Here is a 17,454-nt window from a genome sequence, read left to right as displayed (position 1 = left end):
ACAAGAGGGATGGATGCGTATATGCATAAACAAGACACTCATGGACTAGTTTGGAATGGACCAGGGACTGGTACAAATAGAGGAGGGTGGTCGAATATGCTCCCCCGGAAGTACCGCCGAAGACACGTGGGGCACTGAGGGACTGCGTACAGTGGGCTGCCAGGTAAGACACATGAGAGGACCGAGAAAGATTCCCATTGCGCTTGACCACCTGGAATTTCGTATATTCAAAGAATGGTGGAGCAACAGACCCAAGATGCAAGGGCGGCGGAAGAAACCCAATGGGCCACCCAAGTCATACAAATGGTTTTGTCAGTGGAACAGCAAAAGTCATTGTGAATGCTCGCTAAATAAAAACAATCGAGACATCACTGAATACGCTGCTCAAGGAGACAAGTCAGTGAACTGCACTAGACTGCAAAATCGTCAACAAAAAGGGAGGCGGAAATGCCTTGTGGGAGACAGGCCATTATAGAATAAATGGCTGTAACAAAGACAATACTCAGCACGGAACCGTCATGCACACTGTTTTCCTGGATAAAGGTGCCTGACGAGGCACAACCCACAAGTATCTCGAAAATTTAGTCTTTTAAAGCTTCCTGAAGGAAACATAGCATGTGGCCTCGGAAGCCCCAAGTGTAAAGCGTACGGAGAATGCCAATCCTCCAGTCAGTATCTTAGGCTTTCTCCAAGACGAAAAGCACAGCCACAGTTGGGTATTTGTGCAGAAAACCATTTATGACTTGGGTTGACAAGGTGATGAGATGGGTCAACCGCAGAATGGTGCCCTCGAAATCCACAGTGTGCAGTGGTTAGTAAATTACGAGACTCTAGCCACCATAGCAGCTGGCATGAATAACCACCTTGCAAACACAGCTGGTGAGAGAAACTGGGCAGTAACTAGAAGGAAGGTGTTTGTCCTTACTGGGCTTAGGTATAAGCATAACAGTGGCTTCATGCCAGCATCTGGGACACGTGCCCTCTGCCCAGATGCGACTGTACATATGAAGGAGAAAGTGCTTGTCCCAAAGAGAGAGGTGCTGCAACATCTGAATGTGAACATTGTCTGGCCCTGAGGCGGAGCATCGGGATGAAGTGAGAGCATGATCTAGCTCCCTCATAGTAAAGGCGGCAGTGTAGCACTCATGATTCTGAGAAGCGAAGGGTATCGCCCAAGCTTCCTCCACTCGTTTCTGATAGAGGAAGGCAGGGCGATATTGGGTGGAACTCGAAATCTCCACAAAACAGGTGCTGGAGATAGCAATAGGGTTCACTATGACATCATCTGCTACAGTCAGGCCGGAAACTGGGGAATCTACCTTGGTCCCAGACAGCCAGAGAGAACGGACCACTTGAGACGGGCAAGCTGGACAGTGCAGAAAGAAAGGTCCAAATGGGAATAGGTGTGCATTGATCTGAAAGGAACATGGTTGTTCTCATGTTAAGACAAATGAGGGGAAGTTATTGAGAATGTCAGTCAAGAGGGCATCTCTGACAGGTTCTGGGAGAACACCAAAGGGGATGGTGCACATTTAAGTCCCAAGTAGCAGAAAAGGGTGGGAGAGATGCCAAAGAAGCTGTAGAAAGTTTGCCCTGGTGAAATCGAATGATGGAGGGATGTAAATGGTACAATGGGAAAATGCCATCCATCTGTGAGTGCTCACAGGATTGGAGGCCACGAATGTTCCACTGGAGGACAGCCATGACAAGGAAAAGATGAAGTGATGGCACCTCAGCAGCTGCTGTATGCCAGCCTTCAAAGACTCACTGCCAAAAGCTGGAGGATCCTCTTTCATGAGGTCTACGGAGGCGTAGGCAGTCTCCTTCTGTCGGTCTGCAGAGTCCAGTGCAGACAAGCGGTTGGTACCTCGCACCAGCGACACGAAGTTCAGGAGGGCAAGGGTATCAAGTGGATATCTGAGTCTGCGAAGGAGAAGACCCTTTGTTAGACTTCTTGGAACCTTTCTGGTTGGCAGAGGAAGACCCTGATGTTTGTTGGCTGGAGGGACATAGGAAGTCTGCATGGGAGTATTCCTTCTGTACTTTCTGGCCTGCCAGTTGTGTATCAGGTGACTCCTCCCCATGAAGCAAAAGTTTTGTGGCTTGTCACACAGTTGGAGGAGGAGAGGGGGACACTACCATGATGGGCGATTTCATAATTGTGGTGCTAAATTTGACGTCGAATGCCTGCGTGGTCAAATCCTTCATGGAACGACATGTAGCAAGAACAGTACTGTAGGTGCCGGATGGTACAATGCACAGTTTCTGACTAGCCAACAACTTGCGAGCAACTGGGTAAGGCATTTTTTCCTTCACCCAGATCTCCTGGACAGCCTGCTCATCGTGATACACGGGGCAACCTCAGGAGGAGGCAGTATGGCCGCCACTGCAGTTGATACACTGAGAAGGAGGGGGGGCAGACAATGACCCTCGTGAGCATACCTACCACAGGCTACACATTTGACTGCATGTCGACAGGACTCTCAAGTGTGGTTTTAACAATGACACTGGTAGCAGAGCATCTGACTGTGATAACTTCATTACCTGCTTTGATCTTTGACAGAAGCACCACTCTATCAAAAGTGAGGAAAAAAGTATGTTTGGGCACTAAGGATGCATCTACTTTTTTCATCGCCTGATGGACTGCAATGACACACTGATCAGAGAGGTATGTTTGGATTTCTGCCTCAGTCAGACCATCGAGTAGCCATGGGAAGAATTCAGCGTTTTATGGGCCTAGACACGAACAGGGTAACTGTGGAGGAGTGAAGCTGCAGACAGTTTTTGTGCTTGAGAGTCAGAAGTAATCTCCAGAAGCAAAGTCCCATTTTGTAAACAAGAGCAGGATTTCACAGGGCCAGCAATTGCATCAACACCCTTCTGAATAAAAAATGGATTTGCCGTCTTCAGTATATGAAACTACGAGGAACCATGGTGCAGCTAGGAGGGGCTTTGATTTGTTAACCTCATTCCATTTACATTTGGTAGACATTGACAGTGTGAAAGATGATTGGGTTACTGTGAGATAATCACCCATGATTGCCAAAGTCTCTGATGGCACACTCTTTCCAACTGGGGCCCACCCACAGAAGGGGGTGCACTCACCTTAGGTGACAGTTCACACCTCAGGTCACACTTTCCATACATCTGACAGAGGGACCAATCGGCAACGCGTCAGAAAGGTGGGCTGGCCTTCAGGAGTGCACAGGGAGGAAGAAAGAAATGAGGAACCTCAAATGCCAAAGTGGAGAAAGGATAGAAGAGGGAAAAAAAAGAAAAAAAGAAAAAAAAAAAAAGAACGGAAGACAGTGGAGAGACTGTTCTGATATCAGCATCTGAATATGCAGAATGTATTTCCAACACCACCACAAACATGTTCCCCAAGGGAGGGGAAAACTAATCTCAAGAGGAAAGACATGCAGCACAGAAGGGAAAAGATGCTGCCAAGGATGGGGCCATGTGGTAGCCAAGCATGAACCCACCAAAGAGTGGCGAGCCCACTGGAGGGAACATTCGCATGCGGTGGACGTCCACAATCCCTGCAGACAGGGTTAGTGGTCAATGGGAAGACGTATGTCTGAACTTCATACAACTGAAGCAACTCTTAGGAAGTGGAACATAGGGTTTCATGACACACCAGTACTCACCTTGACCTAAGGCAATGTATCACCTTTGAAAGCCAAGATGGAGGCCCTAGTAGCAACTCTGGTTTCCCTTCGTCCACTAAGGGCACAACAGAGCAAGTGCACACCACTTCGCTCTAAGTTGGCCTGCAGCTCATCGTCAGGTTACAGAAGACTATCACGGTTATACTGAGACCCTTATGGGGAGTAACTGTAATGGGAGTATCACCCTACTTTTTACAAGAGATCCACACCTGTGACCGGGCGGGAGATGTTTTAATGAGGAGGGAACCGCTCTTCATTTCAGAGATGGCTGTAACTTCCCAGTATTTAACAGAATGAAAAACCAGTTCAAGTCGCAAATATTTTATTTTTCATTCGATGACTAGTTTCGGGCTGAGGCCCATTTCCAAATCAACCTGCACGGCAGAAAACCAAATTTACACTCGTGCATAATACAGTTACTAGCACGTTCTTAAGCATATGCCAAAGATACAGAACATATCTTTTTAAACTTACATAACAAACTCAAAAATGGCATTTCCAAAGATGTCAAAAATTCACAGTGCATACAGAGAACTGGCAGTTTACTCATTTCTCTATCGTAAGGAAACCTCAGGAAGGGGGGGTACCCTATCAGGAAATGATAAACCTTTTTATTTATTAAAATGTTCTTGCGTGAAGAGTTTGACAGAGCACTGAAAGACCTGAGTCGAAACAAGGCCCCGGGAGTAGACAACATTCCATTAGAACTACTGATGGCCTTGGGAGAGCCAGTCATGACAAAACTCTACCATCTGGTGAGCAAGATGTATGAGACAGGCGAAATACCCACAGACTTCAAGAAGAATATAATAATTCCAATACCAAAGAAAGCAGGTGTTGACAGATGTGAAAATTACCGAACTATCAGTTTAATAAGTCACAGCTGCAAAATACTAACTCGAATTCTTTACAGACGAATGGAAAAACTGGTAGAAGCGGACCTCGGGGAAGATCAGTTTGGATTCCGTAGAAATGTTGGAACACGTGAGGCAATACTAGCCTTACGACTTATCTTAGAAGAAAGATTAAGAAAAGGGAAACCTACGTTTCTAGCATTTGTAGTCTTAGAGAAAGCTTTTGACAATGTTAACTGGAATACTCTCTTTCAAATTCTGAAGGTGGCAGGGGTAAAATACAGGGAGCGAAAGGCTATTTACAATTTGTACAGAAACCAGATGGCAGTTATGAGAGTCGAGGGGCATGAAAGGGAAGCAGTGGTTGGGAAGGAAGTGAGACAGGGTTGTAGCCTCTCCCCGATGTTATTCAATCTGTATATTGAGCAAGCAGTAAAGGAAACAAAAGAAAAATTCGGAGTAGGTATTAAAATTCATGAAGAAGAAGTAAAAACTTTGAGGTTCGCCGATGACATTGTAATTCTATCAGAGACAGCAAAGGACTTGGAAGAGCAGTTGAACGGAATGGACAGTGTCATGAACGGAGGGTATAAGATGAACATCAACAAAAGCAAAACGAGGATAATGGAATGTAGTCAAATTAAGTCGGGTGATGCTGAGGGAATTAGATTAGGAAGTGAGACACTTAAAGTAGTAAAGGAATTTTGCTATTTGGGGAGCAAAATAACTGATGATGGTCGAAGTAGAGAGGATATAAAATGTAGACTGGCAATGGCAAGGAAATCGTTTCTGAAGAAGAGAAATTTGTTAACATCGAGTATAGATTTAAGTGTCAGGAAGTCGTTTCTGAAAGTATTTGTATGGAGTGTAGCCATGTATGGAAGTGAAACATGGACGATAACCAGTTTGGACAAGAAGAGAATAGAAGCTTTCGAAATGTGGTGCTACAGAAGAATGCTGAAGATAAGGTGGGTAGATCACGTAACTAATGAGGAGGTATTGAACAGGATTGGGGAGAAGAGAAGTTTGTGGCACAACTTGACTAGAAGAAGGGATCGGTTGGTAGGACATGTTTTGAGGCATCAAGGGATCATAAATTTAGCATTGGAGGGCAGCGTGGAGGGTAAAAATCGTAGAGGGAGACCAAGAGATCAATACACTAAGCAGATTCAGAAGGATGTAGGTTGCAGTAGGTACTGGGAGATGAAGAAGCTTGCACAGGATAGAGTAGCATGGAGAGCTGCATCAAACCAGTCTCAGGACTGAAGACCACAACAACAACGTTTTCTAAAACTACGTCATCTTTTTCAGACCACGAACCTTCCACTTGTCTAATAAGTAGTCTTGTCCGAAATTGAACAGTATCACTTTTGCAACCTTTAACGTGTCACTGCAGCTTCTGTCCTTATTCTTTCTTTGAGGTCTAAAACCCTACAATTTTTCAGTTATGCACCTAACAAGCATTTCTTTTCCATCACATGTTTGAAAGCTATGATGTAATGTTTTAACATTCTTTCGAAACCACACTTTCCACATTCTTCTAATTTTCTAAGCTCTTTGGTTAGGTGCATCTGATTCCAGCATAAGGCAATTTGCTTCAGAAAGATCTTTACATAATTTCTGATGTAACGTTTCGTTGTTACCTTTGCCAATACAATTCTTAGGTGACATGGTGTTGTGTAACACTTTCTCTCTGACCAGAATGTAATGGTTGTTTGTAATTCTTCTTTACCTTTAATATTGACAATTTCATCGAAACTCAATGTGTAATATCTCACAGTCTTATACAAAGTGAAAAATATTCAGAAACACTGTCAAGGATAATCATCTTAAAAGCAATACAAATAGCATTTAACAAATCCATTAAGTAATTGGCAATCACTGACTTCTTTGTCCAAATCAATCTAGTGGTGGTGGAACTATGCTTGGTACTTAACATCTGCAGTGTTGACACACTTACCCAACTTTAAGGACATGTCTGATCTGAAAGTTCTAAATATGAATGTCGTCATCCACACTTAATTTTAGAATTACACTTACATTACGTTGAAAATAAATGGTCAAAAATTGCCTGAAAACATTCTGTCTCAAAATTAATAGAGCAACAATATACACAGCAAAATAGTTCACTTTCACTATCATTTTTCCCCATGCTGACACTTTCCTTTTCAATCTACCCGTATTATTATCACAATTTTGCCTCTGAACTATTTCCATTTACAATTGCAGATGATACAGATCTCGCAAATAGATTGTGACACAAATCACTGCACTGATTTGAAATATTTGACATTTCAGAGTTGCAGTTCGTAAGTATCATGTTCAATTGTTCTGGTGTTGACATAACCACCCACATCCTTTGCTCTAAGGCTTCCAAGCCACAAAGCAGGTTCCATGAACATGTTTTGTCAAATTTCGCAAATACTTATAACAACATATGATCAGTATCTAACAAGTCGTAACAAGTCCAGTTGGTGTGTTAAGAAGGCGGTGAAACAGCCATGAAAACAACTAAAGCATACCAAATTTTTCTTTCTCCGATCAGAAAGATAACTACCACGTGCCAAAAAAGCATGCAAACCTCCCTAAAGCAGACAAGTCATACAAGGTGGTCGGTTGTCAATCTGGACCTTCGAAATCCTCACTAAGAAGGTAAAAGCAAATTACTGGTTTCCAGACATCAAGAAGGTCTGTGATTGACCGTCCATTTCAAGAGCTTGCTTAGGGTTGCCATTAAACCAGTCAGTCTGTAGCTTTATCATTTTACAAGGGTTTGTACCTGTTTCCAGTATTGTTACAATGACACTTTCTATCCAGTGCAGGAGAAAGGAGCAGGGGATGGGAAATATACTGCCTCTTGACACAAGCTGTTCAACTTCTTCAGTACGTTTGTGAAGTATTTGGTTGTGTTTGGTATCTGGACCTGAGAAGGTTTCTTTGCATTGCAATTGTGCACTGGAATTGCCAACCTGTAAAATTAGCAATATCAATCTCTTGAAAAAAAATCTTTTGATATGTCACAGCTTTGGCCACAACAGGGCATCTGCTGCTAGTGTATTCATTCAAACAAGGTATTACTCCTAACAATCTTACTTCCGCATTTGATTAATTAACATGCTTTTGCCCACAATTGTATAAAATTATTAGAGGAAGGCTGTCTCCTTTATCATTTTAATGGTCTTCATTTGTTTCTAACTGGCTCAATCATTTGACACCACCATGGTACAGACTTGCATCTAGATGGCCCATAAGGGTGGGGTATTGCATTATGCATTCCCTGAATAATCACATTCATTGTTTCCTGCACTATCATACCAATGTCCTCTCCTTGGACCATTATGACACAAGCCTCATAGGAGTAAGTTCCCCAATTTACTTTTCCTAGGGATCAGCTTGGTAGAGCATCAATAGGTCTCCGACTTATCACTAAAGTGATTGGGGAATGGTTGCTGTTGCACAAATCTCTGCACACACTCCATTTTACTAGCGATGTGAAATGAGGGCAGAAGAGCACTGAGTCAACTGCGGAAAAGGTGCCATGGATGTTGCTAAAATGTGTTGGGCTCTCTGTATTCATTGGACAAAGGTTAAAACCAATGAGGAGCCACTTGATTAATTCATCTCTAGTATTTGTATTCTGGCTGCCCCACAGATATATGTGGATGTTGAAATCTCTCAACAGGATCAAACGAAGAGGTAATGATACAATAGTCCTTCCATCTCTTGATAGTATACATCTGTATCTGGCAGAATAGAAGTTGTAAATTGTTACCAAGGCAGATAGTTGGGTTCTAACAGCTACAGCCTTTGGTGTCGTGTTCCGTAGCACTTGTCCACTAGATACGGATGATTGTACCTATGTGCAAACGCGTCCTGAAGACCTCTTTACAATAGATCAATTACTACTAAACAATGTAGATTACAACTGTAGCCAGGTGATCTTCCAATAACCACTTTGCTTGTAATGCAACATACAGCAAAGAGAAGGGACACCAACTGCTGAAGTGGAGCTACGTGGCAGTAATGACCATTACATTTATGTCATTGTTAAAAGAGGGGCAGTGAAAGTGAAAGGTACCTTGTTTAAGTCATTGTTCCTTCCCTGTCTCCTCTACACCAAGTTTAATAGCCATTTCTGCAGATAGTTCCTCTGTACAGGGATATTCAAGGTCGAACAATACCATCAAAGAGGTTTTTGATTTACATTTTTTCCTTTTTCTTCTCTCTCTCTCTTTTGCCTAAGAAAATTTTAATTCTTTAAGGAGTTTAACAGTATGTACATCCGGGTAAAAGGACGATTTAACCATACTGCAGCTCACTGTTCTTACTCCTTTCTCCTACTGTTATTTCTCAATCAATTAAAATACTGGAGGACATCGTCTTTCTCCAGAGCAAAGCAAGGGAAGGACTGAAGACTTTTGGCTGCATCAACTGTGTCCCCTGACGTAGTACGGGTTGCATTTGAATGTGGTCCTTGTGACTGTATCCAATGGAGGAAGCCATATGTATTTTTTTGGGCTTCAAAGAATTACAAGCAACTGAATGACGATATACAGTCCTGCGCCTTCTCTCTCTTTTTAAAAATTGGGCAAACTTGATCTTTTCCAGAAAAAACAGCTTTCATTGCTGTGAACGAATCACCATCTGCCCTAGTGTAAACTAAGTACTAGGTAAACTGTATCATTCCTTGTTTCCTGGCCTGTTGACCATCCCAAGATGCGGCTACAAAAGGAACAGTGGAGGGGGTTATACATTTCAGCATTAAATTTTTTTCTTCCAGTCGCTGAGGCAATCAGTTCTAAATAGCCATTATCTGGTGCAAGTTTAATTCCTTTCATTTGTGAAGCATGTACCATGATACTGCCTCTTCTGTAGGGAGTTCTCCCTATGCATGCCACTCAGCCACAGTAACATCCGCCGCCTAGCTTGATAGTCAATGCTCAGAGTCCGGATGCCTTTAAGGGGGCTGCTTTTTGGGTTACGTTGGCAGTGAAAGCTCTGTATTGCCAGGGGGCTACAGGGTACATGACGACCACACTACGTAAACCTAGTTACAGTGTTGGCTTTTTTGGCAAGTGTAGCTCTTTATGTACTGAGGACGCGTAAGTGTCATTCCATGTCAGTTCAACCAGGGGCTCCAGCTCAGTCTCAGATTTGACTGAAATTCAGTACACTAATTCTACCATGTGTGGAACACTCGGGTACAAAGTATTAGTTTCCCCTGCCAATTAGTTCTAGAATTATGACTTGTGAAAGAAGGTGGTGTGATCTGGAAATTGCAACCCGCATCTGGCAATCTATCTTCAGACCCAACTTCAGGTCTTAGTAACTTTGGAACTATTCCACACAGTCCAGTGAAATTCTTACAACCCAGTAACAACCATTTAGAGAACACACTCCATGAATCAAAACACCAACAACATATTTCTGAGGGAAAATAAAAAATTCCAAAATGTGATTAAAAAAATGTAATATGTTAAAAGGTACATATTGTAGGTGCCCTCTATGCCAGATATAATTCACTCAAACTTAATGTGGCCTAAACACACACAGAACTCATCATGCCCATATCAGTCACAAAAACTGAGTTACATGCACACGAAAATACAAAAATTTGAAAAATTACCTGAAAACCATGGACTTTTTAAGTGTGGTAGCACAAAAGGGACAAGTGGTATCCTAGCCAAATTTTACACACTTGCAAGACATTTGAGTACAATGGAAGTTGACAGATGCATTTGGTGATGTGGCCATTGTTCCACAACACAATTTTGCAAAAATATATCGTAAACTGTTCTGCCTCTTCTTATCCTCTCCCACAACTGTTTGATCACTAAGCAACAACATATAGACAGATTAACACAACCTATCATTAATGTTTACTGCACCTTAACTGCTAAAAACCAGTCTATTGTGTTTCGAACAGAAGTTTTCCTACACTTCAGCTACTGTACTCTGTACATTGAGTGGCAAATTGTACTGTCTTCCTGACACTGTGGTAGGAACGAACTGTCATGAGAATATGTTCAAAAGGAATCCAACACCTATCTGCCAAACGTGGCCAATGAAATGATCTTGCTGGTCCTGCTGGTGCCATGAAGTTCATAAATACATCACCTTCTGCTTCACAGCACTCTGCAACACATCCTAAGTACCATTTGTCGTCATAAACAGCAATAGCATAGCAACCTGGTTGTATGTTGCTGCTTTTGCTTCTGAATCCTGAGTCAGACACACTGGGAAGATACAGGTTGTGCATGAACCTATAGTTATAACTGGACAGTCTGCTCATCCACGCAAGGTCCGAGTCCGCTGGAGAGAAGTGATGATGGCTCCTTGTGCTTGCAACAGTTTTAACGTGTTCTAGTCTGCTTTTCAGCAACTCTTCGACTAATTTCACCTCATCTTTTGAAACATAAAATCATTGTATGCCAGAGATATTTTTCTGTAACCATGTAAATTATTGAAGAGGTGTTAGAATGTGACCTTCTGTAGGGTGCTGCAGACTAGCTCCTGATGCCATGCGCTTAATGGTAGCACCAATACCATCACATAAATTTTTACCATGACTTGTTGCAAAAATTTCAATTCTGTGTGAATCTGAAAATCATGGTAATGCATGCATAAATTTTTGAGATTTTTACAGTTTTTGTACTGACTAGCAGCCCCATCACTGAAGTATTTCGCAAAATGTATGAGGCAGCTTGTTTTTCACATATGCCATGACAGTGCGAATGTAGGCATGAGCTGCAATGGCATCATGAATTAAACGGTCACTAAAAATGCACAGGTTCATGACAGACATCACCTGATTCACCTCTGTAGTAAATCGCAAATGGCTGGAGAGCTACTTGACTGTCGTCCCAATGATATCCTTGGATGGCATCTTCAGTTATAAATGCATAATTTTCAGAAAAGTCTAGTATTACTTTAATTTCATCTTGTTTCAAATTATCCTTACGAAACTAGAGACAAGCAGATTGTGCTATTGCTGTGTGTGGTCAGTTTGTCGGTTTTTTGACAACACATTTCAACAAAATCTTCCACTGTACTTTGCTCTGTTTCAAGACTTCTGCGATCCATGTGTGTGTATTGTTTATAAGAAACAAGTTCATCGTCATCCATAAGGAGTTCACCATACAGTTTGTTAGTCATGTCTTCTGCAAGATTTGCCTTACCAGGACACTTTTCACACCTGTGTATCATGCACTGGTAAGAACTGATGTCACACACTAGCAGCTTCATTGTACCTTTGTAATCGCGACTAGAATCCTTTATAGCAGCAAACATCAGCTTAGCATTTTGATGGATCTCACATACACAAACATTGTGTGTGCCCCCTGCACTTACAGGCACAACCCATTTTGGCCGAAGACTGAAAAAAGATGATAAACCTACTTTGATATTGGGATACTTTTCCTTTAATTCTACATATAGTTCTGATATGTTGCATAGCAACAGTCTTTTTTGCATCTGTACACATACATTTCCCATTTTCACTGTTACACAGTCTTTTTTCCCAGGCATTATTCAGCTGTAGTCATCATTTTCATAAAACTCCGACACTAGTACCTTTATTTCTGATCTCAATTGCTTACCCTGAGCCTTCTGAAGTTGTGGAAGCACTCCTTGGGTCGCTTTTATTTTCCTAGCTTGCTTTACCATATATGTAGAAACACCGAATTCCTTTGCAGTGTAGTCAATAGACCAGCTGGAAGGTGCAAGGGTAAGAATAACTACTTTTTTCTGGCGTGTAGATACGGCACATTTTTCTTTCAAATCCAGCACAATTTTGTCCAAATCGCATCATTTCTGGCACGATTTCTGTTCCTTTGGAGCAGATAGTTCTTCCTCTTCCACCATTAGTGTGTCAGCTATTTTGGTTTTTAATTCCATATGTGCTTCTTGTAGTTTTCTTCTACCATAGCTGGGCCTGTCTCTTTTCCCAACTTTCTGTGTCTTCATGGGAGACAAACCAAGAGCAGTCACTGAAGTATTTAATTGCTCATCCGCTGAAGTTTTAGGTGGCTGATACTCTTCGTCACTGTCATGTAAATTATCAGAATATTCTTCATTTTTTAGCAGTGTAACACACCGGGAACATAACTTTTGTCCTGGTTTCATGTTAAGTCCCATGCACTGATTCACTTTCAATACTGATTTTATACCAATTTCTCTGAGGCTACACTTCACTGTCTTCTTATGAATCCGAAATGGATCAAAACAGCTTCTTTGTAGGAAAGAATACTTATCCAGAAACACTTTCATATGATGATAACAAACACTTTAGTTTCCTGTAACTGTACTTCTTGGGCCCACAGGGTGTATCCCGGGGCTCCATAGCAACAAATCTTTGTCCGATTCATCCAGATTATACTGTACAAAGCGAATGCCACATTTTGTTCCATATGTTGTTTTATGACATTCAGATGTTTGTGCTCTACCAATACTGCAATGTGTTTGAACAAAAGCACCACTAGTACACTCTTCTGCTTCCACACTGACTTTCCACAACAGTACTGACCAGTCTGAACTAGAGTCTTAAAAACATGAGTAACCTGTAATTGTTGCTTGTTTCCTTTGTTGTTCCCGCCTAACAATGGCTCATTCTGCCCTGAAAACTACCACTGTTTAACTTTCTGTTGCCTAATGGTTCCCAACAATTGCTGCAGCTTTATCTGAAACAAGCTCTCTGCATCATCACTATTACTTGCTAAATCGTGTTAAAAGAAACGTAACCAAATACATCTCTGTCAACTTTTTGAGTGAATTCTGTTTGGCATAGAGGGCACCTACAATATGTACCTTTTAACATATTACATTTTTTAAATCACATTTTGGAATTTTTTATTTTCTCTCAGAAATATGTTGTTGGTGTTTTGATTCATAGAGTGTGTTCTCTAAATGGATGTTACTGGGTTGTAAGAATTTAACTGGACTGTGCGGAATAGTTCCAAAGTTACTAAGACCTGAAGTTGCGTCTGAAGATAGATTGCCAGATGTGGGTTGCAATTTCCAGGTCACACCACCTTCTTTCACAAGCTGTAATTCTGGAATTAATTGGCAGGGGACCTTAAAATTTTGCACATGAGTGTTCCACACTTGGTAGCATTGGTGTGCTAAATTTCAGCCAAATCTGAGATTATCAGCTGGAACATTTTCTCAAATTGGTTGAATTGACATGGAATGACCCATAAGTGGATTTGCACTACAGACAGAGTGCCCTTCCACAAATGACATGAACTAGCAACAAAATTTTAAAAACAGAAAAAAGGTGAGTCAAACCCACAAGCAGGAATTAGATTTTAATTTCCTGAAAGAATGATAGATGCAAGGAAAGTAAAAGATCTGACTCATTACATAAGGATCAGGCAGATTAACATGAAGGCCTAATGCTGGGGTCAATAGATTAGTCAAAAATGAAAGGAGAAAGTTAGAGGAGAGGAAGGGGGAAAGTAAAATGTTCAACATGGAAAATGAATAGAAAAATGCTGCTTTGGCTCAGGGGAGGCTGTTAAATATGTTTTTGGGAGGGACAGAAGGTCCTCTTCTGCTTTTCTATCTTATTTCCTTGCTGGGAGAGTTTACATAAGAATTACTGCCTTTTTCGAGGCTTCATGAAGCTTGCTGGAAAGATGGCTGTCAGTTGAATTATGTGTGTGTGTGTGGGGGGGGGGGTTATTTGGTGTGTATTTTCTATTTTTTGTTTGGTGCTTTGATATTGGATGTCGTGGTGGTACATCTTTTTATTAGCTGAAAGGAGGAAGTGGGGGTAGGGGTGGACTCCATGTCCTTAAGAACACCGCTGCTCACTTTGTGCACAATACAATCAAATCTGGTTTTCATAGACAGTAATTTAGACAGTAGCCAATAGGTGTGCCCTATCTTTGAAGCCTTCACAACAACTTTCAAGAAGACAAAGTAAGACAGCGCACTGCTCTTGCTGCCTTGACTACCTCGATACAGAGGGTATTCGACTGATGGCATGGCCATCACATTCTCCAGGTATTTTCACCCACTGAAAACATCTGGCAATTGACTGCCAAGAGACTGGCATCCAACACTCACCAGTCACCACAGTTGATCAACTCTAATGTACTGTTTCAGCAGCATGGAACAACATACCCATATCTGTCATCCAGGCACAGTTCACCCTTGTGCTCTGCCACATTAATGTCATTGTTGTTGTCAGAGGTGGCAGCTGTCTGTGTAAAATTCTGTAACTTTTACACCTCCAAATCAATTACATAGTTAATCATGCCTTCGCCAACCTATTCACATACCTACAATTAGTAAAACATTGTTTCTTATTATCCTTCCTGTTAATGTCATTTTAACAGACAAAAATGTACTGTTGGTTCAAATTGAGTCAGACTTTTAAATTTATTGTAGTTGGTATAACTTTTGCTCTAGGAACATAGTTATCTGATGGGCGAGTTCTCGGTTTGTAGAGAAATTGGGGGACGGAGGGAGGGGAATTAGTGATTCCTTGGCAAAGTAATGGTGGCATAGTATTTCATCTAGTTGTTTTCCCAATTAGCCAGTGCAGATTATCCCAGTTTGTGGATTTTTCTGACAAAAGTAGAAACAATTATACACATACAACTAACAGGAGAGGTTCGTGGCAGCCCTCTATTGGCGTTAAATATGTAGCCTGTAGCTTACATTTATGCTGCAACAAATAAAATACTGACAAAGTTCTTTTTCAAAAAAAAAAATCAACATTTTCCTGTGGCAGAGCCTACAGAGCATGCTCAATAATTTGATTGTGGATCAGTAGTGCATAAAAATCTTTCAAGTATATTGTATACTGTACTGCTCTCTCAACATACTGCTAAACAATTACACTAAGTTGATTGTGGTTTAAAAAAGAAAAATTTCATTGGTTATTGGATTCAAAATGTAACTTTGTATTGTATTATACACTGAAATGAAAACTACAAATTCCTTTTCAAAAATGGCTCTGAGCACTATGGGACTCAACTGCTGTGGTCATCAGTCCCCTAGGACTTAGAACTACTTAATCCTAACTAACCTAAGGACATTACACACATCCATGCCCGAGGCAGGATTCGAACCTGCGACCGTAGCAGTCGCACGGTTCCGGACTGCGCGCCTAGAACCGCGAGACCACCGCGGCCGGCCAAATTCCTTTTGATTCCTAGGAGCAGAAGTACGTTGCATTCCTACATTTTTCACTTAGGCCTTGATCTGGTTTTTTAAACTTTATGTGGGTTTCACAAGATAAGTGGCACCTATCTTCAAGTGTCTGAAATTAAAGTTTTTCAGCATTTTTGTGAGGTCTCTGGATAGAAGTACAAACTTCGGACCATTTGTGCTGCCCTTCTTTCGATACGTTCAATATCCTGTGTTAGAACTATCTGGTATGGGTCCCACACATTAGAACAACATTCTAGAATGGACTGGACGAGTGTTTTATAAGCAGTCTACTTTTTAGACTGACTGCAGTTCTCAGTGCCCTATCCTAATAAACTGAAGTCTACCAACTGCTTTACGTACAAGTGAGCATGTTTCCATTCCATTACATATCTCCACATCTTGTTCTATTCATACATGGCATTTGTATGAGCTCACCGATTACAATTGTAATCCATTAAAGATGTTATAAGATGCTATTTTTCTGAGTTTTGTGAAGTGTACAGTCATATGTTTCCGTACATTTAAACCAATCATTTCTGTGTCACTTAGTCCCGCACACTTACATCACAGAAGTACACTGCAATTACACGGCCTTTATTTCTGATGTAGTTTCGTCTGGTATTGGCAGGTCCGAGGTGGTGTTGGTTTAGCTCTACCGAGCTGCATCGTTTCAACACCTCAATACCAGAATCAAAGCAAAAAAATACCACCAGACACATAAGAACCGAAAATAACAAAAGCGAATAATTTAGCATCGAACACTGCACTTTAATTGTATGCATAGGCTAGACGTGTTTGCATGGAACCAGAGCAAATCACTAAACGAACTTCAATTTTAAGAACAGCAGGTTTACAAATCTCTTTTTCGAAAATCGACATGAATTTTCATTCGAAACCGAACGTCAGTGAAAATATATACATGTTATGTAACGAAATTAATGGGAAATAAGGCACGACTTATAAAACACGCTTCTCTTACACATGCAAATTTCGCAGAAATTACATTATTTGAGGCACTCGTAGAATTCAAAATCCATAAATGTGCACACAAATCTCTACGAGAATGATCACTGGCAACAGTGTGTAGCAACCCTTACCTTGCTCACAAAGCTATGTCGACAATCGTCAAAAAATGGTACCGGTGACAGTAAATGAACATAGCGGATGTTCTTACACAGCCTTTACAAATGACATTATATTCATCTACGGTGCTGTAAAGTGTTACGAGCAAATAAACAGTAATGTCAAGGAAGAAAAATTTATACTTCGAGACAACGTAAATTGACTCACCTGTCAATACCAGTATTTTCCCGTTCTCACTAACACGTACACTACTGTCACTTACTATATGATTACATTCTTTGCACTGATAAACCGTCAACGCTCCAGTTTCCATCATTGCTTCTCCCATTAATTACTATATGGCTTTCAAATTGCAGTTTTTATGTTTAACACTTATTGTTGACCTTTAGCTCTTCGTCACTTTCGCGCTTTCTTGTTCAAATGCTTAATGCACCTATGAAGTTCCGTGAATACAAAGATCTGTTATGCAGTCAGGATCACGTGACCATTAAAGAAGATAGCACCACAGTCTAACATAGACTGTGATAGCACTCGACCCAGTAAGTCGCCAGAGAAAAAAGCTTCTCGCTTGCTTGAGTGGGCTCTCGGAAATCGCGACATATTCTGATAAAAAGCCAAATATTTGTGACAGAATATAAATGTCAATTTAATCTGTCGTTTTTTAATCAGACTGAAGTTACAAAACCGAA

The 17,454-nt window shown here is 41.2% G+C and overlaps 1 protein-coding gene across 1 annotated transcript in view; it reads right to left on the bottom strand.

Moving 5' to 3' along the window:
- Nucleotides 1-17,205, bottom strand: part of LOC126259720 (uncharacterized) — a 53,994-nt gene extending 36,789 nt beyond the window's left edge. Inside the window, exon 1 of the mRNA XM_049956699.1 lies at nt 16,973-17,205. Coding sequence (XP_049812656.1) covers nt 16,973-17,093 — 121 coding nt within the window. The 5' untranslated portion in view covers nt 17,094-17,205. The remainder of the gene's footprint in view (nt 1-16,972) is intronic.
- Nucleotides 17,206-17,454: the final 249 nt, after the last annotated feature.

This window comes from Schistocerca nitens, chromosome 5 (assembly GCF_023898315.1).
Source record: "Schistocerca nitens isolate TAMUIC-IGC-003100 chromosome 5, iqSchNite1.1, whole genome shotgun sequence".
In the NCBI taxonomy this organism is placed as follows: Eukaryota; Metazoa; Arthropoda; class Insecta; order Orthoptera; family Acrididae; genus Schistocerca; species Schistocerca nitens.
The sequence above is the reverse complement of the archived record's forward strand: the minus strand, read 5'-3'. Positions and strand labels throughout refer to the sequence as shown.